The sequence below is a fragment of the Benincasa hispida genome, chromosome 5, assembly GCF_009727055.1.
Source record: "Benincasa hispida cultivar B227 chromosome 5, ASM972705v1, whole genome shotgun sequence".
Taxonomy (NCBI): Eukaryota; Viridiplantae; Streptophyta; class Magnoliopsida; order Cucurbitales; family Cucurbitaceae; genus Benincasa; species Benincasa hispida.
In genome coordinates this window covers 6,040,394-6,058,890 of record NC_052353.1, presented here as the reverse complement: position 1 = coordinate 6,058,890, position 18,497 = coordinate 6,040,394, and the positions used below count along the sequence as shown (strand labels likewise).

Here is an 18,497-nt window from a genome sequence, read left to right as displayed (position 1 = left end):
ATTTTGAGCCTCCAAATGGGTCACCCATGCCATTTTCTCTCCAACTTATTTACAAATAGGAATTTCTACATTAAAAAAACCTTAAAAATAGACCCATATTATATTAATATCTTGAACATTTCATTTTTAACATAAAAGAAAAAAATAAAGAAAAACTATTGGTCTCTCTTTTTCACTTATACAGTGACTATTTACAATTTAGCTCTCACCTACGTTATATATATATATTTTTCTCTCTCTCCCGTACATATTCTCTCTCACATGCATATATTCTCTCCCTCATGCTTCAAGGTCATTTCTTCTTCCTTCCTCTCTTTTCTCCTTCTTCCCCTCTCTTTTTTCCTTCTGTGAGTTACCGGGAGAGATGGATAGCGTGGGGCAACATGGGACGACAAGAACGACAATGGCGAACTCAGAGCGGACGAGCGACAATGAAGGATTCAAAGCAAATGAGCAGCAATGACAGACTTGGAGTAGATGAATGACAGACCCAATTCAACTTTTAATTTTATTTTTTTTCTATTTTTTATATATATTGTGATATATATGTACTTTTTTTTTAGTTTCTATAGGAAATTTGATATATAATGTGGTATATATATTCGTTTATTTGATATAAACAAGAGTGTTTTTTTTAATTGACTTCATGTATTATGATACCTATATTGTGGTCTAAATGAAATTTGTGAAGATTTATATACTGTGTATATTTCATATATTGGTTTATACTGTGATTTATGTCAAACATTGAGTCAATCTCTAATTTATAAACTGTAGTATATTTTATATATTGGTTAAAATATTTTTGAATACCTAACAAAATGCTCTAATGTATATTTAAAATAGTCATGAATCCGTAAAAATATTCTAAGGTATATTTAAAATAATCATTAATCCGTCAAAAAAGCCGATAAGTTGATATGTGAAAACCAATGTAAATAGAAAATAAAATTTTATTAAATGCATTTTTCAATTTGGAAAATAGGAAAAAAAAATACAATAAATATATTTTCTCTCTCCAATTGATAAATGAGAAAAAATTATATTAAATATATTTTCTCTCTTTAGTATTTTCTCTCCCCATAATTAAAGTAGCTTTGAAAATAGGAAAAAATATATAAAAAATGGATATAAATAAATGAAAAATGGTATAATTGTCCAAAATTAACCCTAAAAACCATATTTGTAAAAAAAAAATCAAATTTTAAGACATTTATGAAATATAAGGTTTTATTTTAGGTCTTCTATATAGAAGAAACCCCTTACAAATATAGTAAAATGTTGCTGTCATGAGTGATAGACTACAATAAACTTTTATATCTAAGCGATACACCGTGATAAATTTCTATTATTGATAGTGACATTTTACCATACTTAAAAATATTTTGAAGGGTCTTACCATTTAAAATGATTACCCATAAATTATTCCTCACCTTTTTTAAGTAAAAGTATCCCTCATAAATTTTAGTTGGTTTAAAGTATCAATCATAATTTCAATCCCCTAAATCCTACCTTAAAATTATTTTAACGAAGGGGAGGAAAAAAAGGAAAACTAACTAGTAAACTATGGAGGATGAAATTCAATAATAATAGTAAAAGATTTTAGATCAATATAAATTAGGTAAATTAAAAGTTTAATCTCTAAACATTCATGGTTGTATCTAATAGGTCAATAGATTTTCAATTTCGTGTCTAACAAAATATTAAAGCCTCGTTTGGTAACTATTTTATTTTGGATTTTTGTTTTGAAAATTAAGTTTATGGACACTTCTTCTGCCTCCAAATTTCTTCATTGTTATCTACTTTCATCAATGATTTAAAAAACCAAGTAAGATTTTGAGAACTAAAAATAGTAGCTTTCAAAAAGTTGTTTGTGGAATTTGGCTAATAATTCAATCATTTTACTTTCAAATCATTATAAGAATTGTAGACGAAATAGGTTTAATTTTAAAAAAATAAAAACAAAAAATCGAATGGTTACCAAACAGGGTCCAAATTTTCAGTTTTATATCTAATCGGTTCATGAATTTAATAAATATCAAATAAACTGACATATTAAATACAAAATTGAAAACTTAGTTAAGATATTAAACATAAAATCTAGTTCAAGGATTTATTAAATACTTCTGAAAGCACAATAACTTGTTAGACACAAAATTAAAAATTGAAGAATATACTAATCACTTAATCACTTAATAAAGTTCAAAAACTTAGTTGACACGAACATGAAATTTTAGGAGGTTAAACTTATAATTTAACTATAAAAATATGTTTTTGTCAGTCACATCACTACTTGAATAATAATTTGCATCGACTTTTTAGATCAAGTAGATAAAAATAAGTTTTTCTTTAGTTCAATAATTATGGAAGTGAGGATTAAATCATGACTTTTGAAAAGACAATAAGTGTGGATGATTAAAAAAAACATATGATTTAATTATATCTTTTGGGAAAAATACATTCTTAGTTCCTAAATTTTGGGTTTAATTTCTATTTGGTTCCTAGATTTTAAAATATTAGATTTTTAATTCTTAAATTTTGAGTTTGACTTTAATTTAGTCATAAATTTCAAAATATTACATTTATAATCCTTAAGATTTGAGTTTTTGTTTCAAATCGGTCTCTATATTTCAAGATTTATACTTTTAACATCAATTTTTTGTTAAATACTCACTAATTATCTTTGCATTCATGCTTTTCTTAATTTTAAATAATTATGAAGTGATATTTTTAAATTAATTTAATTAATTATGATTTTTTAAATTCTATAAATTAATTAATAGACATTAACACTAAATATTAAAAGTGGGTATTTAGTAAAAAAAAGATCGACCTTAAAGTGTAAAATTTGAAACCTAAGAACCAAATTCAAACAATGTTTAGACCCAAGGGTAAAATATAACCTTGTGAAACTTAGACTAAGGTCACGTTTACCAATCTGTAATAAAAATTGGTATAATCATAATGTGATTTCATTGATAGATCAATCATAGTAGGTCACAATCGCAAATGTAATTGAATTGTTTTTTTGTTACTTTTACTTATAATTATAAATCTACCACATTTATGATTATCTTAAGGTAAACGTGTCCTAAATTAAAATCATACTCAAAATTTAAGGATTAAAAACGTAAAATTTTGAAAACTAAGAATAAAAACAAACAATCCCAAAACTTATGGGCTACAAGATATTTTTCCTATATGTTATAACACGTTTGATGACTTTGTCAGTTGTGGTTAAGACGAGGGAAATTCAGAGCTGAATTCAAGAAGCTGACCATTGACTTTTATGAAAAGTTTTTGGTTAAATTAATTAATAATAAAAACTAAAATTAAGAAATTTGCGAAGGAAAAACAAACAAAAATATCGTAAGGTGGAAGAGTGGCCACCAATGCATATAAGACTACACTCCATAACCACCAAGTGCCGTAGTCCCTCAGCAGCCTGACAGAAGAATCACCATACTAAATTATAATTGCTTCTTCATTATGGTACTTCATACAAAAAATGTGTATAATCCACACATCTCAATCTCGAAAGGGAGAGATTACTCAAATTTATATCTCGGATTTATGAAAAATTGTCAAAATTAGTATCCAAAAGTTTTCATCTTTCAAATCTAGCACCTTGTAATGGTTATTTTCAGTCCATCTCGACCGAAATCAACCGCTAAGATTCAAATGTTGAATTTTTCCGATGAAATCTCGAATAGGAGTGCAATCAATTATGATCCATCTAGAAAACCCATTTGAATAACTAGTAAATCCATTTGGAAATTAGAAAATTGTAGAAAGAGAAATTGAGTAAATGAGATTTAGTAAAGATAACCAAATTTGGAGAATTTTTTAAAAGATATTGTTATTTTTGGGGATTTAATCCAGCTCAGCATTTGTGTGATTCATGTGGTAATTATCAGAACTGGGGCCAACTCACTTTGGTTACTAACAAACATAGAATTACTACTTGAACTCTGTAGCTTGTGAAGTATTTTGGTGTGAACAAGTTTTGTTCATCTTGCTGAGATTGTTCTGATTGTATTTACTCTCCCCTTTGAGGATGTTCGCTCATCTTGATTCTTCTCTCTTTTAACTCGCTGTTTTTCTTTATATTTGTAAAAATCAGTAGAATCTCAATATTGATCCTGAGCGAAATTCATCGGAAAAAACATAAAACAGTTGATCGGATGAAAGAATGAACCGAGAGGCACTATTTCTCAAAGATGAAACTTTTGGGCAATTTTCCATTTTTTAATCCACATCCAACTTTTATATGTGAGAGCGGTCACAGTATGACGGACTCATTAAATATTGGTTCTCTGTCTCTTTGCAATTATTTTAAATCAAAGTCTGACTTAGAATCTGAATAATTTTTGGATGGCTCCTGAAGTCATTCTGACCTCAAGATGAGGTAAAGGGCTTTATTTTGGAAGGAGGATTGGTTCTATGGAAGATTTCTGATTCCTGCAAAAGTTTGAATAGAAATCATACACAATTCTGATGGGTATTCAATTCATTATCAAAATAGAAAGGACAAGTAGTAAGAAACAAACAGTGCTACAACTAGCAAACTAAAATTGCATCTCCAAGAGTAGAATATCAGCTTGAACCCTTTTTCCCAGCTCAGATTGGTTGACCTTTTGGAACAATCTGATCTTTGATCCACATGTATATGGGAACCAGCACATAGTATGTAGCTGCCAAGGCTCCCAGAAGGAAGCGATACAGAAACACAAATGGATTTACGGGTTTCGACACGTCCTCTTCCTTGGGACCAAGCTGAAAAGAAATACATTTAACACTCAGGAAGTTAAATTTGGAAGTAAAACCAAACTTACAAAGAACAAGACAATTTATGTTGGATATGCGACATAGTTCCCAGGCAGCATAAAATTTCAATATGTATATTTAAATATTTTATAAGTTTCTAAACTTTAAATTTTCGCCAACATGAGCGTAGCTCAACTGGTATAGTGCTTGTACTATCGACCTCGATGTCAAAGGTTCGATTCTCCCACCTCACCCTTTAATTACAATACCTTTACAAAAGAAAAAATATTATGACATAGTTAAAGATTTCACACTGCAGATCATCACTCGACTTTTATGATTTTGACGTCTTGATGCAGATGATTGTGTTCATAATTGTTTGTGGCTTGAACTGAGTGTACATGTCTCATGTCATGATTTCAAAAACTAATTCCATATGATAACCATGTACTTGGCTTTTGCAAAAGTTCGGCTATTCATAATTGTTTGTGGCTTGATTAAGTGTTCATATCAAAGTCTTGATTTCCAAGAACTGAACGTGAACCCATATGATAACCATCATTGTACTGATTGTTTTTAGATGCATCCTAGCAAAGGTGCAAAGCAGAATCCCAAGAAGTTTTGGGGCAGCATGAACCATGTTCTAATATGTAAATAGGAATGGATTTGGAGGAATTAAAATAAAAAATGCAAACATGTCAAATACAAACCGAATGTTAATTCAAAAAAAAAAATTGGTGAATGCTAAAACTCAAGTTCGACCTCTCTCTCACCCACACATTATTAAGTTATAATCCTAACCATCTAGATTCTCTCTTCTCGAGCCAGAGCCAGAGGCCTGAATTTCGGAGTCTATACTTATAGAAGTGAGATGATTAGAAATCCTATGAGATAAGGGAATACCGAGATCTATAATTTAGCAATTTTTTCACAAACTTATCAACTTTGAGAGTTTATGATAATATCAATCAGAGCACACTGTTAATTAGCCGTGCTGGACGACTTAAAAGAAGAGCAGATAAGCAATCTTATACTAATACCATATTATTGCTCTATTATTAACCATTTCTCACAATACCAAAGAAAAAAGTTACATATTAAATAGACTCTGACACTAATATGGACACAAACTAAGAAAAAGGCATAACACGTGTAAAACAACAATCTATCCAAAGGCCTGCCGTTCTGACAATGGATGCAAGTTATATCACAATGACAATCAGATATGATGAATCAGGATCATTACAACAACCTACAACATAGGTTGAAAATGGGGAAAAGAATTACCTGCAAAGGAGAGTCACCAGAATATGGTTTCACGCCAGTCACAGAACATCCCATGATCAGACCGTGGCGACGAACTCCTCGATACCATTTTGGGCCAATCCTTTTCAATTGGACGTCCTTAAATCCAGCATTTGTGAACCATTGAATATACTCCTCTTCCTTTGGGAAAAGCATCCACACATCTGCAAAGAAGCGAGACAACCAAAACGTTGGGTACACTGGACCAATTATGCACGCTTTTCCTCCAAGTTTCAAGACCCTATATGCTTCCTTGATGCCACGTTGTGGATCTGGCCAATATTCAATACTGAGCAGAGATATCATAAAAAAAGATCAGAGCTACCACTAAACCTCTCTCTCTTGTTCTCTCACATACTAAAAAAAATGTAAATGTATAACACGTAGTACCCTTATACTTAAAAATCACTTCTCCATCCTCCAACTCTAATTATTAAATCACTGATTGACCCAAAAACTTAAGTTGATAAGTGAAAGTAAATTTAATAATATATCATCTAACACTTCCCTTCACTTTTGGGCTTGAAATATATAGAAGATCCAACAAGTGGAAATCAATATTATTTGGGGAGGAAATAAAATTGCAGTAGATTGAACACAAGACCTTCAGGACCATCTTCTTTGATACCATGTTAAATCACTAATTGACCCAAAAGTTGATGGGTGAAGGTAAATTTAATATTATATCATCTAAAAATAATCACTTTATATCAAAAAACTAATTACAGATTCCTAAAGTTAATTTGAGCTGAAATGATTCCCAAACCACATGCAGCCACATTTAAAACTTCTAAGTTATTCATCAAATGGGAATGACTCACTTCTTAAGTCTTGATATGACAATGCAAGATTCAAAGTAAACATATTCTAAATTTGGTCTTCTTTCAGGGTGATTCACAAATTTTTCACTTAAAAACAAGATCCCTAATACTTCAGTTCAAACCAGTAAATTAACATAAGGAAACACACATTACAAAACAACATGCACAAAAGAAAACTAAGAAGAGTTTTAACGGTAAGTAAACCTTCCAGCAGAAATATATCTATCTGCATAATCAGTACGAAATGGAAGATCCTCAGCATCCCCTTCAATAATTTTGCAGTCTTTCAATGGCTCTTTCTGCTTAGCCTTAGCAAGCTGATGAGGCGATTGGTCAAGAATGGTCACATTTTTGGCATCCACATGCTTCACTATCCCTAAAGTGGTAAAGCCAGTGCCACCACCAACATCCACCACAATCATATTTCTATCGCTGAGATCCGCAGGCTCAAGAGCTTCGTCCCTCATATCCTCAGTCCAATGCCCGGGGTTTATGATGTGGTCGTACACAATCGAGAGAAACCTATAAAACCAAAAGGCCTCTTTCTTGTGTTGAATAAACCTAGGCTGAGAAGCAGGCCGTGAAGCAGAAAGACTGCATTTAGGCGCCATGGAAACAGCCTTGGAACACCCAAAACTGGAAACTAAACCTAATTGAGGGAAATTCCTCCCATGGAGATTGGAACCAGAAAAACCCAATCCTCTAGTGAGCTTGAGGCATTCAGCTCCATTGAGCATTGCAGAAGCCATAATTTAAACGTAACAAACAATCTAGTAGGCAAAGATAGCGAAATTTGACAAAATGGGTGGACAATTTCAGAGCTTATCAAGAAACCCAACGACCAAAATCGACTAGTTTATCGGTTGTGGAAGTGAATTGGTAGTGTACATGCATGCAGTGGCGTGAAGGAATTGATAATGTCAATGGTGAGAGGAAGGGGAAAGTGGAGCTTACCGCTACGGCAACAACAGCTGCCTGAGTGAGATGGACGGTTGAGAGGATGGAATGTGTGGAATAGAAAGAGTTAACGCTAATGCCACTCGTGAGCCGAGCAAATTGTGTGGCGCTACTTCCTTCTTTACACAAATTTCCAATTACAAAACGATCGGTTCCTTTTTTTTTTTTTTTTTTTTTTTTTTCTCTCCTTACATCTTCTTTGTTGTTGTTAAGTGCCTTTGAGATACTGAATTGAAATAGGATGTCCATAATTTATATATTTGTAGATTTCATATATTTGTATTTAGAATGTAGAATTATTTGGCCCAAATTCATATATTTGTATTTCGAGTGCAGAATTCTGGGCATTTGATACAGTTTCTTTAACTCTCAATAATATGTTTTTATGATTACTATTTTTGTTTTGAAACATTTTTATTCAATAATTCTAATATTTGTTTGAATAAAACATGGATTGCATTTTTTTATCTTTTAATTTTTAAGACTTTTCTTTCTTTCTTTTTGGGCAATGAACAACTATTAACTCATTACATGTAGAAATATGCTTAAATAAAATGAGAAACTAAACCGAAATCCAAATTTTTTATTCTAGCTAATTTTTCTCTATGAATTTCATTATCATATTTTTTTCTTTTTCTTCTTCTTTTTATTGTTGCTCTATATTTTTACTATGTCATGAATTTTTTTAAATTAAATCTCCTATATCATCGTAACAACCAATGAAATGTCACCAAGTTTCTTCAACAATTTCACTTTCATTTTCTCTAAATTTGGAGGATCTTCAAATAACAAATCTGTATTTTTCACTAATTCTTATTGAAAAATGTTTCAATTTTTTTTTTCATTTTATGGTTTTTTTTGTTATATGTTACATACTTTTCAACTACATATATATTTTTCGTTTAAATATTCTTAACATTCATTTAATATGTGAATTCATTACGTATAAATATAGCACTTAATGTAGACAAAATAATATTTTTTTTATATAATCAACAACCCTACAACATACTTTGACAGTCATCGGTCTTATAGTAGTTGGAAATGGTTGTTGAAGTTGATTATTAAAGATGATTTTTTATAGAGTTTGTAGTTGGAGGTGGTTGTCGGAGCCTAAAGTTGGTCACATGAAAGTGTATTAGAGTTGGTTGTCGAAGTTTGTCATCAGAAGTGGTTTTCGAACCTCAGAGTTGGTTGGGCGAAAGTGGTTGTCGAAGTTGATCATCAAAGATGATTTTCGTTAAAGATTGTAGTCAGAGGTAATTTTCAGAGCCCGAAGTTAGTCGCATGAAGGTGGTATTAGAGTTGGTTGTCAGAGTTTGTCATCGAAGGTGGTTGTCGAAGTCTCGAGTTAGTCATCGGAGTTGCCCGCTCAAAGGTGATCATCGAAGATGATTTTCATTAGAGTTTGTATTCGGAAGTGGTTGTCGGAGTTGGTCATCGGAGTTTGTTATTGGAGCCAATTAGTCGTTGGAGTTGGTAGCACGAAGGTGGTCGTCGAAGTTAGATCACCGGAGGTGGTTGTCAGAGGCCATAAATTGGTTGTCTGAGTTCGCTGCACGAAGGTTATTGGAGCTTGAAGTTGGTCGCCAGAGCTGTCATCAGAGGTGATTGTCGGAGTTCGAATTTCGTCTCCAGAATTGTCATTGAAGATGGTTGTCAGAGACCGGAGTTGGTCACTAGAGTTGTCATCAAAGGTGGTTATCAGAGCTTGCAGTTAGTTCTCGGAGTGTGACAGTGGCGATGGTTGAAGCCATTGAAAACATGGGAAGAACGGAGAGTTGGGATGAGTTGTGGTGAATTGGTAAAATATACCAACTCAACTCCACTAACATTTAAAATTGGTGGGTCAAACAATGAGTTGGCATATTATACCAACTCAACTCAACTCATGTTGGTGAGGGAAACACCCACTAAAAAATTAGGCTATGGTTTAAATCCTATTTTGGTTCCCAACTTTGAATTGTGTTCTATCTTAGTTCTTAAACTTCCAAAGACGTCCATTTTAATCCCTGAACTTTTAAAAAGTGCTTATTTGGTCCTTGTTATTGAGATTTTGTTAACTCATAAACATAATGGTGAGATGAATTGTATTTTTGGATGACTAGACTATCAAATAAGTTAGTCATGTTAAAAATATCTAGGGTTTCAATTGTGAATTAAATAGTAAAGTGATTTTTATAAGAGATCTCAAGTTATTTTGCATTCAAGATTTTAGCTATTCACTATTTTGACACGTTGGTTGTAGATATTTTAGTTCACCTTTATTACGCTCAACCCATGTTAGATGCAATTCATCCTTAAACAAATTTCATCTTTGAAGAATTAACATAATCTTAACAGCAGGGACTAAGGCAGCCATTTTTTTTTATTTTATTTTAGGGACCAAAATAGAACAAGATTCAAAATTCATGGACTAAAATAGGATTTAAACCTATACAAATTTGAGGGCATTTAGGACAAATGGTGGAGTTGTAAAGTTTGAGGACTCAGTGAACTCTTAGGTTCACAGTGTAAAGAGTTCATATAAGGTACAAAATCAATGTGTTTTTAGTTGTGGGGGCTTAAGCACTCCTTGAGCCAAATAAGTCCCACAACAACCACGTAACTTAGTGACTGTCAACAGACCAAGGTCACTAACCGACTCTTGTGACCATCAGTCACCGACCATAATGATCGTTGATAACCAACTGTAATGACTCGACTTCCTAGGATTTTTGTTAGGTAGTTACTATATGCATGCATACATCTGACATTTCTCATGAATTGGCTAAAAACCAAATAAATGTTATAAATTAAATAATTTTTATTAAAACTAAATAACTAAAAATCGCTAATCAGGGTACCCTTATTTTAAACAAACATTATTAGAAAATTTATTTAAAACGACCAATGGAGCAAACACTGAAAGTTTTTTAAATTCAATTACAAAATTAAGATTTTAAAACATGAAAACACGAAAACATGAGCAGAAGCATCTATGTTTTAAATTAAGATTTTAAAACATGAAAACATGCATATAGTAACATGATCACAGATTTCCTTCTATCATTCGCATCATTTCCCTTACCTAAAAAACATAACATAATAAAGGATGAATATAAAATACTCAGTATGTAACCGCACTACTGGGGTCAGACTATGCACTTATATCCAATAAATGCAACTTACTGGTGGGACATGCATATAATCAACTAAATTCATGGATGGCCATCTAGTGAGCAATTTAACTCGACCTTGAAGGAACTTTTATTCAAGAGTACCTATGAGCGAAAGCGGATCTTTCTAATTCATTGTGACAGAATTACCACATATGCATTCAAACATATTAAAATGTATTCATAATAAAGAGATCGAGAAATCATATCAGTTGAAGACTTCTTCTTCATAGCAAATCTAAAACTCGATCGTCTACCTCGAATAATCTCCACACGAACAGAAGGAAACAGAGATGACACCACCACTCAGAGCCCTCAGTATTCTTGGAGTGAGAATCCAAAGGTTGGGCTTTGTTCAGATTTGGTAGAGGGATTGAGGAAGAGAGATCGTATACAACGATCAAGCAAGTTGGAGATGAGCTCATCTATGTATAGACAAGATGCTTGATCGTTTAGGTAAAGTATACGATCGTGTAGGAAAAAGGTAAGCGATCGTCTAAACAATCGTGTAGGAAAAGGTAAACGATCATCTAAACGATCATGTAGAAAAACTAAGCGATTGTAATAATCATTTAGTAAATATCGGGAGCTAAACAATCGCTTAGGAAAAGGTAAACAATCATTTAGTAAATAACGTGCGCAGGTGTAATCATTAAGCGATTGCTTAATGATATCGTATAGGTACGCGATCATGCAAGCACTATCGTATAGGCACTGATTTTCTAAGCGATGACACACTTTTTAACACAATGTCTGCTCATCTCATGCTTAACACACCATGAGCTATTTGTGCGTCTCAAAGTGATCTTTCAACTCACTCATCTGTTATTAAAACAGAAGAGACGCTATCCCATTTTTCTTTTAACCGTCAATGAATGTGATCACATCATATTCATAACATATAAATTAATATCATATATTAATTATAGTATTTTTTCTCCACTAGATATAAATCATATTTATATTCAATTTTCTCCAAATTAATGTATCTCATACATAAAGTTAATTATATCATATATAATTAATTAGTTGAATTATATAATATATAATCTAACTCTCTCTTGTCAATTTGAACATTTCAAACTGACTAAAAAACTGACTGTTAACTTGTATCCAAGTTACCAAGGGGACCTTATGGACCTAAAGCTCGAAGCTCCAACGGTACGTGAATAGCTGACTAAACTCTTTAGTCATGATATCCACCATCCGTTAACTGCCAGACATTCCACTAAAGACTGACAGTTGAACTCTTCTTGCCATAGATATATTTCTATGTCCATTGGATATAACCAATCATCAGTACGATGACCCTTCCCAGATGCTCGTAATTACAGCAGGCCAATTTACCTTTTTGCCCCTGTAATTACATCTTTTCCTTAAGTACCACTAATCCCTCTAATGAACAATACAACATAGTCCTACTATGTTTAAACACCTCTTAGGCCATGAGAAAGTGTGTGGCGCCACATCGTTCAAGCCCCGGGATCAGCCTTAAGAGAGTAATCTATCTACTTACCCCTACTTTGGGGAAGGAGTGAACTCCATCTTGTGAAGCTGAGTTCCCAGCTCCCAAATCAGACGAATCCACAAAATGGTAGGTTTGAGTCGGTGCTCTGGCCACTCATACCCATGTAAATCAAAAGACCGCCCGCAATGACAAGAGTTCCCAACTCACTGAGGATTGAAGTCATGTTACCTATGGTCATCCTAGTGAAGTGAAGTCTCAGTCATGAATGGAGTTATATGACGAGACATTAACACTTCGAGATCAGGTTTTATACAAACTCTTTGTATAGGATGCCCCCGCTCGCATATCTACATGAATGATCAGGATCAGACTATATATCTACATGAATGATCAGGATCAGACTATCTGTGACAAGTCACAATAATTGTAACAATTCCACAAAGCGGGTCGCGTCCATAGTGGTATCAGGATAAGGTTTCCCTCCTATATCCATATACTACAGAGTATTTTGGTTGTCACTTAATACATGATCCACTTGTATGTCACTACATACATGCTTAAGTTACATAAAGACAACTAGGGATATTAAGTTTATTGGTTTTTGGTAAAATAAAAAACCTCTAAATGTACAAAGTCAATAAGTGAGGTAAATATCATATATATTATACACCATAAGCAAAGCTGTTTACAAACTACAGGACACGAGACTTTAGGGCACAAACCCCAACAGACCTAACATGCATCTGGTGGTCCAAAGGATCATAAACATAGTAGGGTACCCATCGGCACCTGATAACATAGTAGGAACCCGTCGGCACTCGGTAACATAATAGGAAACCTGTCGGCTTCCGATAACACAGTAGGAAACATGTAGGCTTCTGGTAACATAGTAGAAAACCCGTAGGCTTCCAATAACATAGTAGGAAACTCGTTAGTTTCCGGTAATATAGTAGTGTTAGAAAAGAGTAAATTGCCACTCTTATCTACAAACATATCATGCTTTCAGTAAATTTCACAACATAAATCATAATATATATCTCATAGTCTCATCTTAATCATATCAGTAACATACTAGAATTGTAATCTATATCAATAATATATTTTAATCAACATGCTCACAAAATAGTTCTAGTCATATCTTGACTCTCAATTCATCCAGTCAAATCTACTAAATCATAATGTCTAAGTCGTCTGGCTCAAAGGCGGATCCAGAGTAAGATTACTTATCTCAAATTAAGTCTAAAAATATTATCGCGACAACAAACTCCACAAATTCTTGAATTAAAACCTAGGACACAACCCAAACTTAGATTAAATCTATAGGGCCTAAATCCAATCATAGAACTAACCAATAGACATCCAAACAATTCCAAATAACTTTACCTAAAGTGATATTTAATCCAAACCGCTTCCAATCTTCTCAATAGTATAGTTCTAGATCAACCACCAAAATTTAGGATTAAAAACCCAAAATTGCAACATCAAAAATTAATCCAAAAGGGTTCCAAATTTGATACTCACCAAAAATACTCATGAAGGATCAGTAACATTTGATAAACTCATGAAGGCTCTCCAAGTCTTGAATCTAAAATCCAAACACAGTGGGTGAAGATGAATCGACGCCAAACCCTAATGGATATTCAAGTTTTTCAAGAAAATCCACAAAAAATCACCCTAACAAACTAATCCTTACCCTGTTGGGTTTTATGTCCTAAAAACTCATGGTTTGTGAATGTTAAACATATTATATTACTAATAAAGATGTTACTGAGGATTATTCAATAAAACTATTATTGAATATGTGAATTGCATATTTCATTTTAGAGAACACTAAATCCAATCAACCAAAATCCATGACTATAACGTGAATACTTGGACTTTATGTAGCGAATAAAAGTGGATCAAGTTCGATTAAATAGTCTAAACGATCTATAGTTTACGAATAAGATTGGGTACCTTTATGGCAACGCTATCGGATGTAGTCCACTTTGCATTTAGTACAAACGACATGATCCTAAATCGTTTATGTGGAGACATGTGAGTGGGGGTATCCTGTGTAAAGAGTTTGTATAAGACCGAACCAAGAAATAAGTCAATCTTACTTTATAATGTTGTTTACTATTTAAGACTGACTATTTCAAAGTGATGACTTAGGTAACTTGACCTTAATCCTGAGCTAACTATGAACTTCTGTTTATTCGGGATATCCTTAGATTTACATAGGTGAAGGTTCACTTAACAATGCCAGCTCAATAAGCCCTCCCCCCATTTCAAGACCGGATAGATAGTCAGAGACATAGGGTGCAAGACGGAATTTACTCCTACCCGCTTTTAGGGATAATAGAGAAGTTGTTCCCTTAAGTATTGACTCGAGGTCTTGATCAAGAGGCCTCACCCTTTCTTTGGCCCATGAAGGACTCAGTTTGGTAATTGGATCACAAACCAATTGTCCATTAGAGGAACAGTGGGACTTAAGGAGTAAGATGCAATCTCAAAGGTAAAAAAACTTTTGACTCATCCATTATTACGAACAACCTATGAATGGTTGACTTACAGATTATGGTTATTTCAAGTAGATAGAAATATATCTGCGGTAGTTAACTAATGTCGGTTAATTGGGTTAAAGAGTTTTGTCGGTTAATCTCAGATTGTTGGAGCCCATGATCTGTAGGTCCATTAGGTCCCCTTACTAGCTTATATCGAACTAAACCTTAGAATAGTGTGACAAATGAGTTTGAAGTTTTTGAATTTAAATTTTGGAGTAAAGTGTTAAATATATCCGATATATTTAACCTAATGTTTGATTATGAATTAAACATATAGAAAGAGAAAAATACATTTAAATAAAATTTGAATATCGAAATTTCTAAATAGGGATTCAAAAATGGTCAATCAAGATTGATTGGGATTAGTGTGTTTTTAACTAATTAAATTATTTAATTAATTGTTTAATTTAATTTTAAATAAAAGAGGTCAAAATTGGATTGAAAGTAAAAAAATTTTACTAGGTCAAAATTGGACTAAAAGTCAAAATGTTGACTATAGACTTTGAGAGTCAAAGCTTGATTATTTGACCAAGTTAATGGAAAAATCCAAGATCAACTTAGTGGGAAATTCTAATTTTTTTTGTGGATTTGTTTTGCTAGGTGTTCATCCCTCTTAAGACATTAATCTCACTTAGAGTTGATAGATTTTTTAGTGTCAAATTGTCATTAACTCAACTTTGCATGATTTGCATTAATTGATCTATAAATAGAATGGTTCTATGAAGTTTAATTCTCTTAGCAAAAGTGGAAATTCTTGAGATTTTGATGAACCCTAACCCATTCTCTCTCAAACCCTTATATAATTTTTCTTCAAATTGGTCACTCACCGGATCCTACCATTCGTTTTAAGGCCAGAGAATAGTCAAGAAGACTCTCATGATGGTCTACGAATTGTTCATGAAAATAATTGATAAAAAATAAGAAGGAATTTGGGGTACAAAGGTTGTATATTCTAACCCTATTTTAGTTTTAAAATCCATGCTTATTCCTTTTAATCAATAAAATTAGAGTGATCTAAATTACTTCCGCTATGTATGTGTATGTTCCATCATACCCAACCTTCAAGATTACGGCGAAACATGGTAGAATCCGGCATCAATAGGGGTTGGCAGCGTCGGTCCGGTGGACAGACAATTGGTCTAAGCCGGCGACGGCAAGATGCGTGAAGCGAACAGAGAGTGAGAGGAGCTGAGAATGAAGATAGAAAGGGAGAGAGAGTTCCAACGCAACGAGTAATGACGGTCGATGAACAAACTGGAGCGATGGTTAGCAGACGCCGATGTGACTGCGGATGATCGGACGGTGAGCAACTGGGAAAAGCCGAGATGGAAACCAACGCGACGGCAGCGAGGCTGGAACCCTATGCGACTGAGAGAGGAAGTCGGCTGAGAGAGGTTTGTGCGGGAGGGGAGGTTGCAGCACGGGTTGGAGGGAGAGAAAGATTTGATAACTTTTTTTAAAAAAAAAAAAAAAACCTAATATGTATATATATATATATATATACATAGATAAAAATTCTTAAATCCAAACACTAATTGGATTTCAATTAGAAATATACATATTTTTTTCCCTTTTAAATTCTGAATTCAATTTAGATTCCTTCAAGAATTCCAAATCTCCCAATTATCAAGTATATCCAATTAATTTCAAAATTTTTATCAACTCTCATTAAATTAACTATATAAATAAATTAATACCCAAATAATTCAAGTAAATTTAATAAAAATTCCCTGAAAGTTAGGGATATTACAACAAACAATGGACGACTGTCGGCTTCCGATTGTCGTGAAGATTGAACACTGATGTCTAGTCCCCCGTGATCGTAGACAACCACCGTCGGCCAGTCGCCCATGATTATTGGTCGTCAATGACGTTATTCCTCTCTCTTTCCTCCTTCCTCCATTCCCTTTCTTTCTCCCTTTTCCCTTGAATTTTTCGTTCCTTTCCCCTTGTTCATTTTCATAAACGTAAGAAATAAAAATGAACTCCCTTGTTCTAGAAGCTTTAATGCCAAAGCAAGTCATAAATTGTGTTATTTGTGGATCGTTGGATTTTCTTTGTTGTCTGTCACCCACTTTCGACTAGTGATTTTTTTTTTTTTTTTTCCACTTCTCCCCTTCTTACTCATTTTTCCACACAAAAAAGATTAAGAAATCAACTCTTTCACATAAGAGCTCCAACCACTGAAGGCCATTGATCGTATCGGTCATGGGTCGTCAGATTATTTTAATTGCTTGTTGTCCATCGACCATATTGTTGGTCACCACTGCCAATCATTAATGACTGTTTTCTTTTTCTTCCTTTTCTATTTCTTCTTCTTCTTCTTTTTTTTCCCTTCAAATGGAATATGAATGCTAAAAAACGAAAGAAGAAGTAGTAGTAGAAATTGTCGAATGAACTAAGAATGTTATTACATACAAACTTAAAGAGTAAAAATCATTTCATCACAAAAAAAAATAATAATAATAGATAAGTTAGGGATTTAAAACAAACTAAATTTGTTATAAATGTGTTAGCAAACTAGATTTCAAATTTTGCTATTTTGTTATCAAAAGCTAAATTTGTTATAAAAAATAGATAAACTAGAAACCCAAAGTTAAACTAAATTTTTTTAAGGGATTTGAGCGTTTGACAAAATTTAGTGTTTTGTTCTGAAAAAATGGTAAAACCGACCAATAATAAGATTTATGGCAACTCATGTGATATGCACATGGCCACAAATCTTTAAATATCTGATTTGTCCGTGTCTGGTTCGTAGTTGTTGTTATTGATGAAACTACAAATACATGATAAATGTAGAATCATAAACAAGGTCGAGTTATGTATATAGTGTAATTGTTGATTTTCCTCAAGAACAATTGCCCTTGATTTTTCTCATGTAGTTAATGTACTTTGCATATTTTATTATTAATTTAGATTCTATTTAACCATTTTTCGAATTAATATCACTTTAATTAAATATCCAGATTTTTCTACCAAATATATTTTAAATTTCCATATATTATCAAATTTCATTTTATCTAATCAAATTTCAAATTTATTCTAATATTTGAATTGTTTTTCATTCTTTATACATATTCAAATTTATGCCGCACGAGTTTTCAAGAGAAACTTATTTCGTAGAACTTGAACTTTGTATTTATATTAATTTTGTGGAAAACGAGTACAATCTCTAATACATAGTATTTTGATGCTTTCAAAATAGACTATATCTTTAAGTTGGTTGATCTTCTTGAACGATCGACCTTTAGGCTTATTGATGATCGGTCTTTGGGCTTCATGAGCTTGGCCCTAGCCTTGATTGGCCCATGGACCTGTCTTTTGGGCCTAATTTAATTGGACTTGGGCTTGGCTTTTGGGCCTAATTAATTGGACTTGAGTCTGGTCTTTAGGACGTAATTAATTGGACTTGAGTTGGGTCTTTAGGTCCAATTAACTGGGCTTAAGCCTATTTTGATGTTTTAGGCCCACATTA

At 32.9% G+C, this 18,497-nt stretch overlaps 1 protein-coding gene across 1 annotated transcript; it reads right to left on the bottom strand.

Annotated features, from left to right (window-relative positions):
• Positions 1–4,421: 4,421 nt before the first annotated feature.
• Positions 4,422–7,967, bottom strand: LOC120077947 (2-methyl-6-phytyl-1,4-hydroquinone methyltransferase, chloroplastic). The gene is made up of 3 exons (XM_039032080.1): positions 7,098–7,967; positions 6,055–6,361; positions 4,422–4,776 (listed from the first exon to the last, which is right to left on the bottom strand). Exons 1-3 carry the CDS (start codon positions 7,640–7,642, stop codon positions 4,621–4,623), a joined length of 1,008 nt encoding a protein of 335 aa, XP_038888008.1. The 5' UTR covers positions 7,643–7,967; the 3' UTR covers positions 4,422–4,620.
• Positions 7,968–18,497: the final 10,530 nt, after the last annotated feature.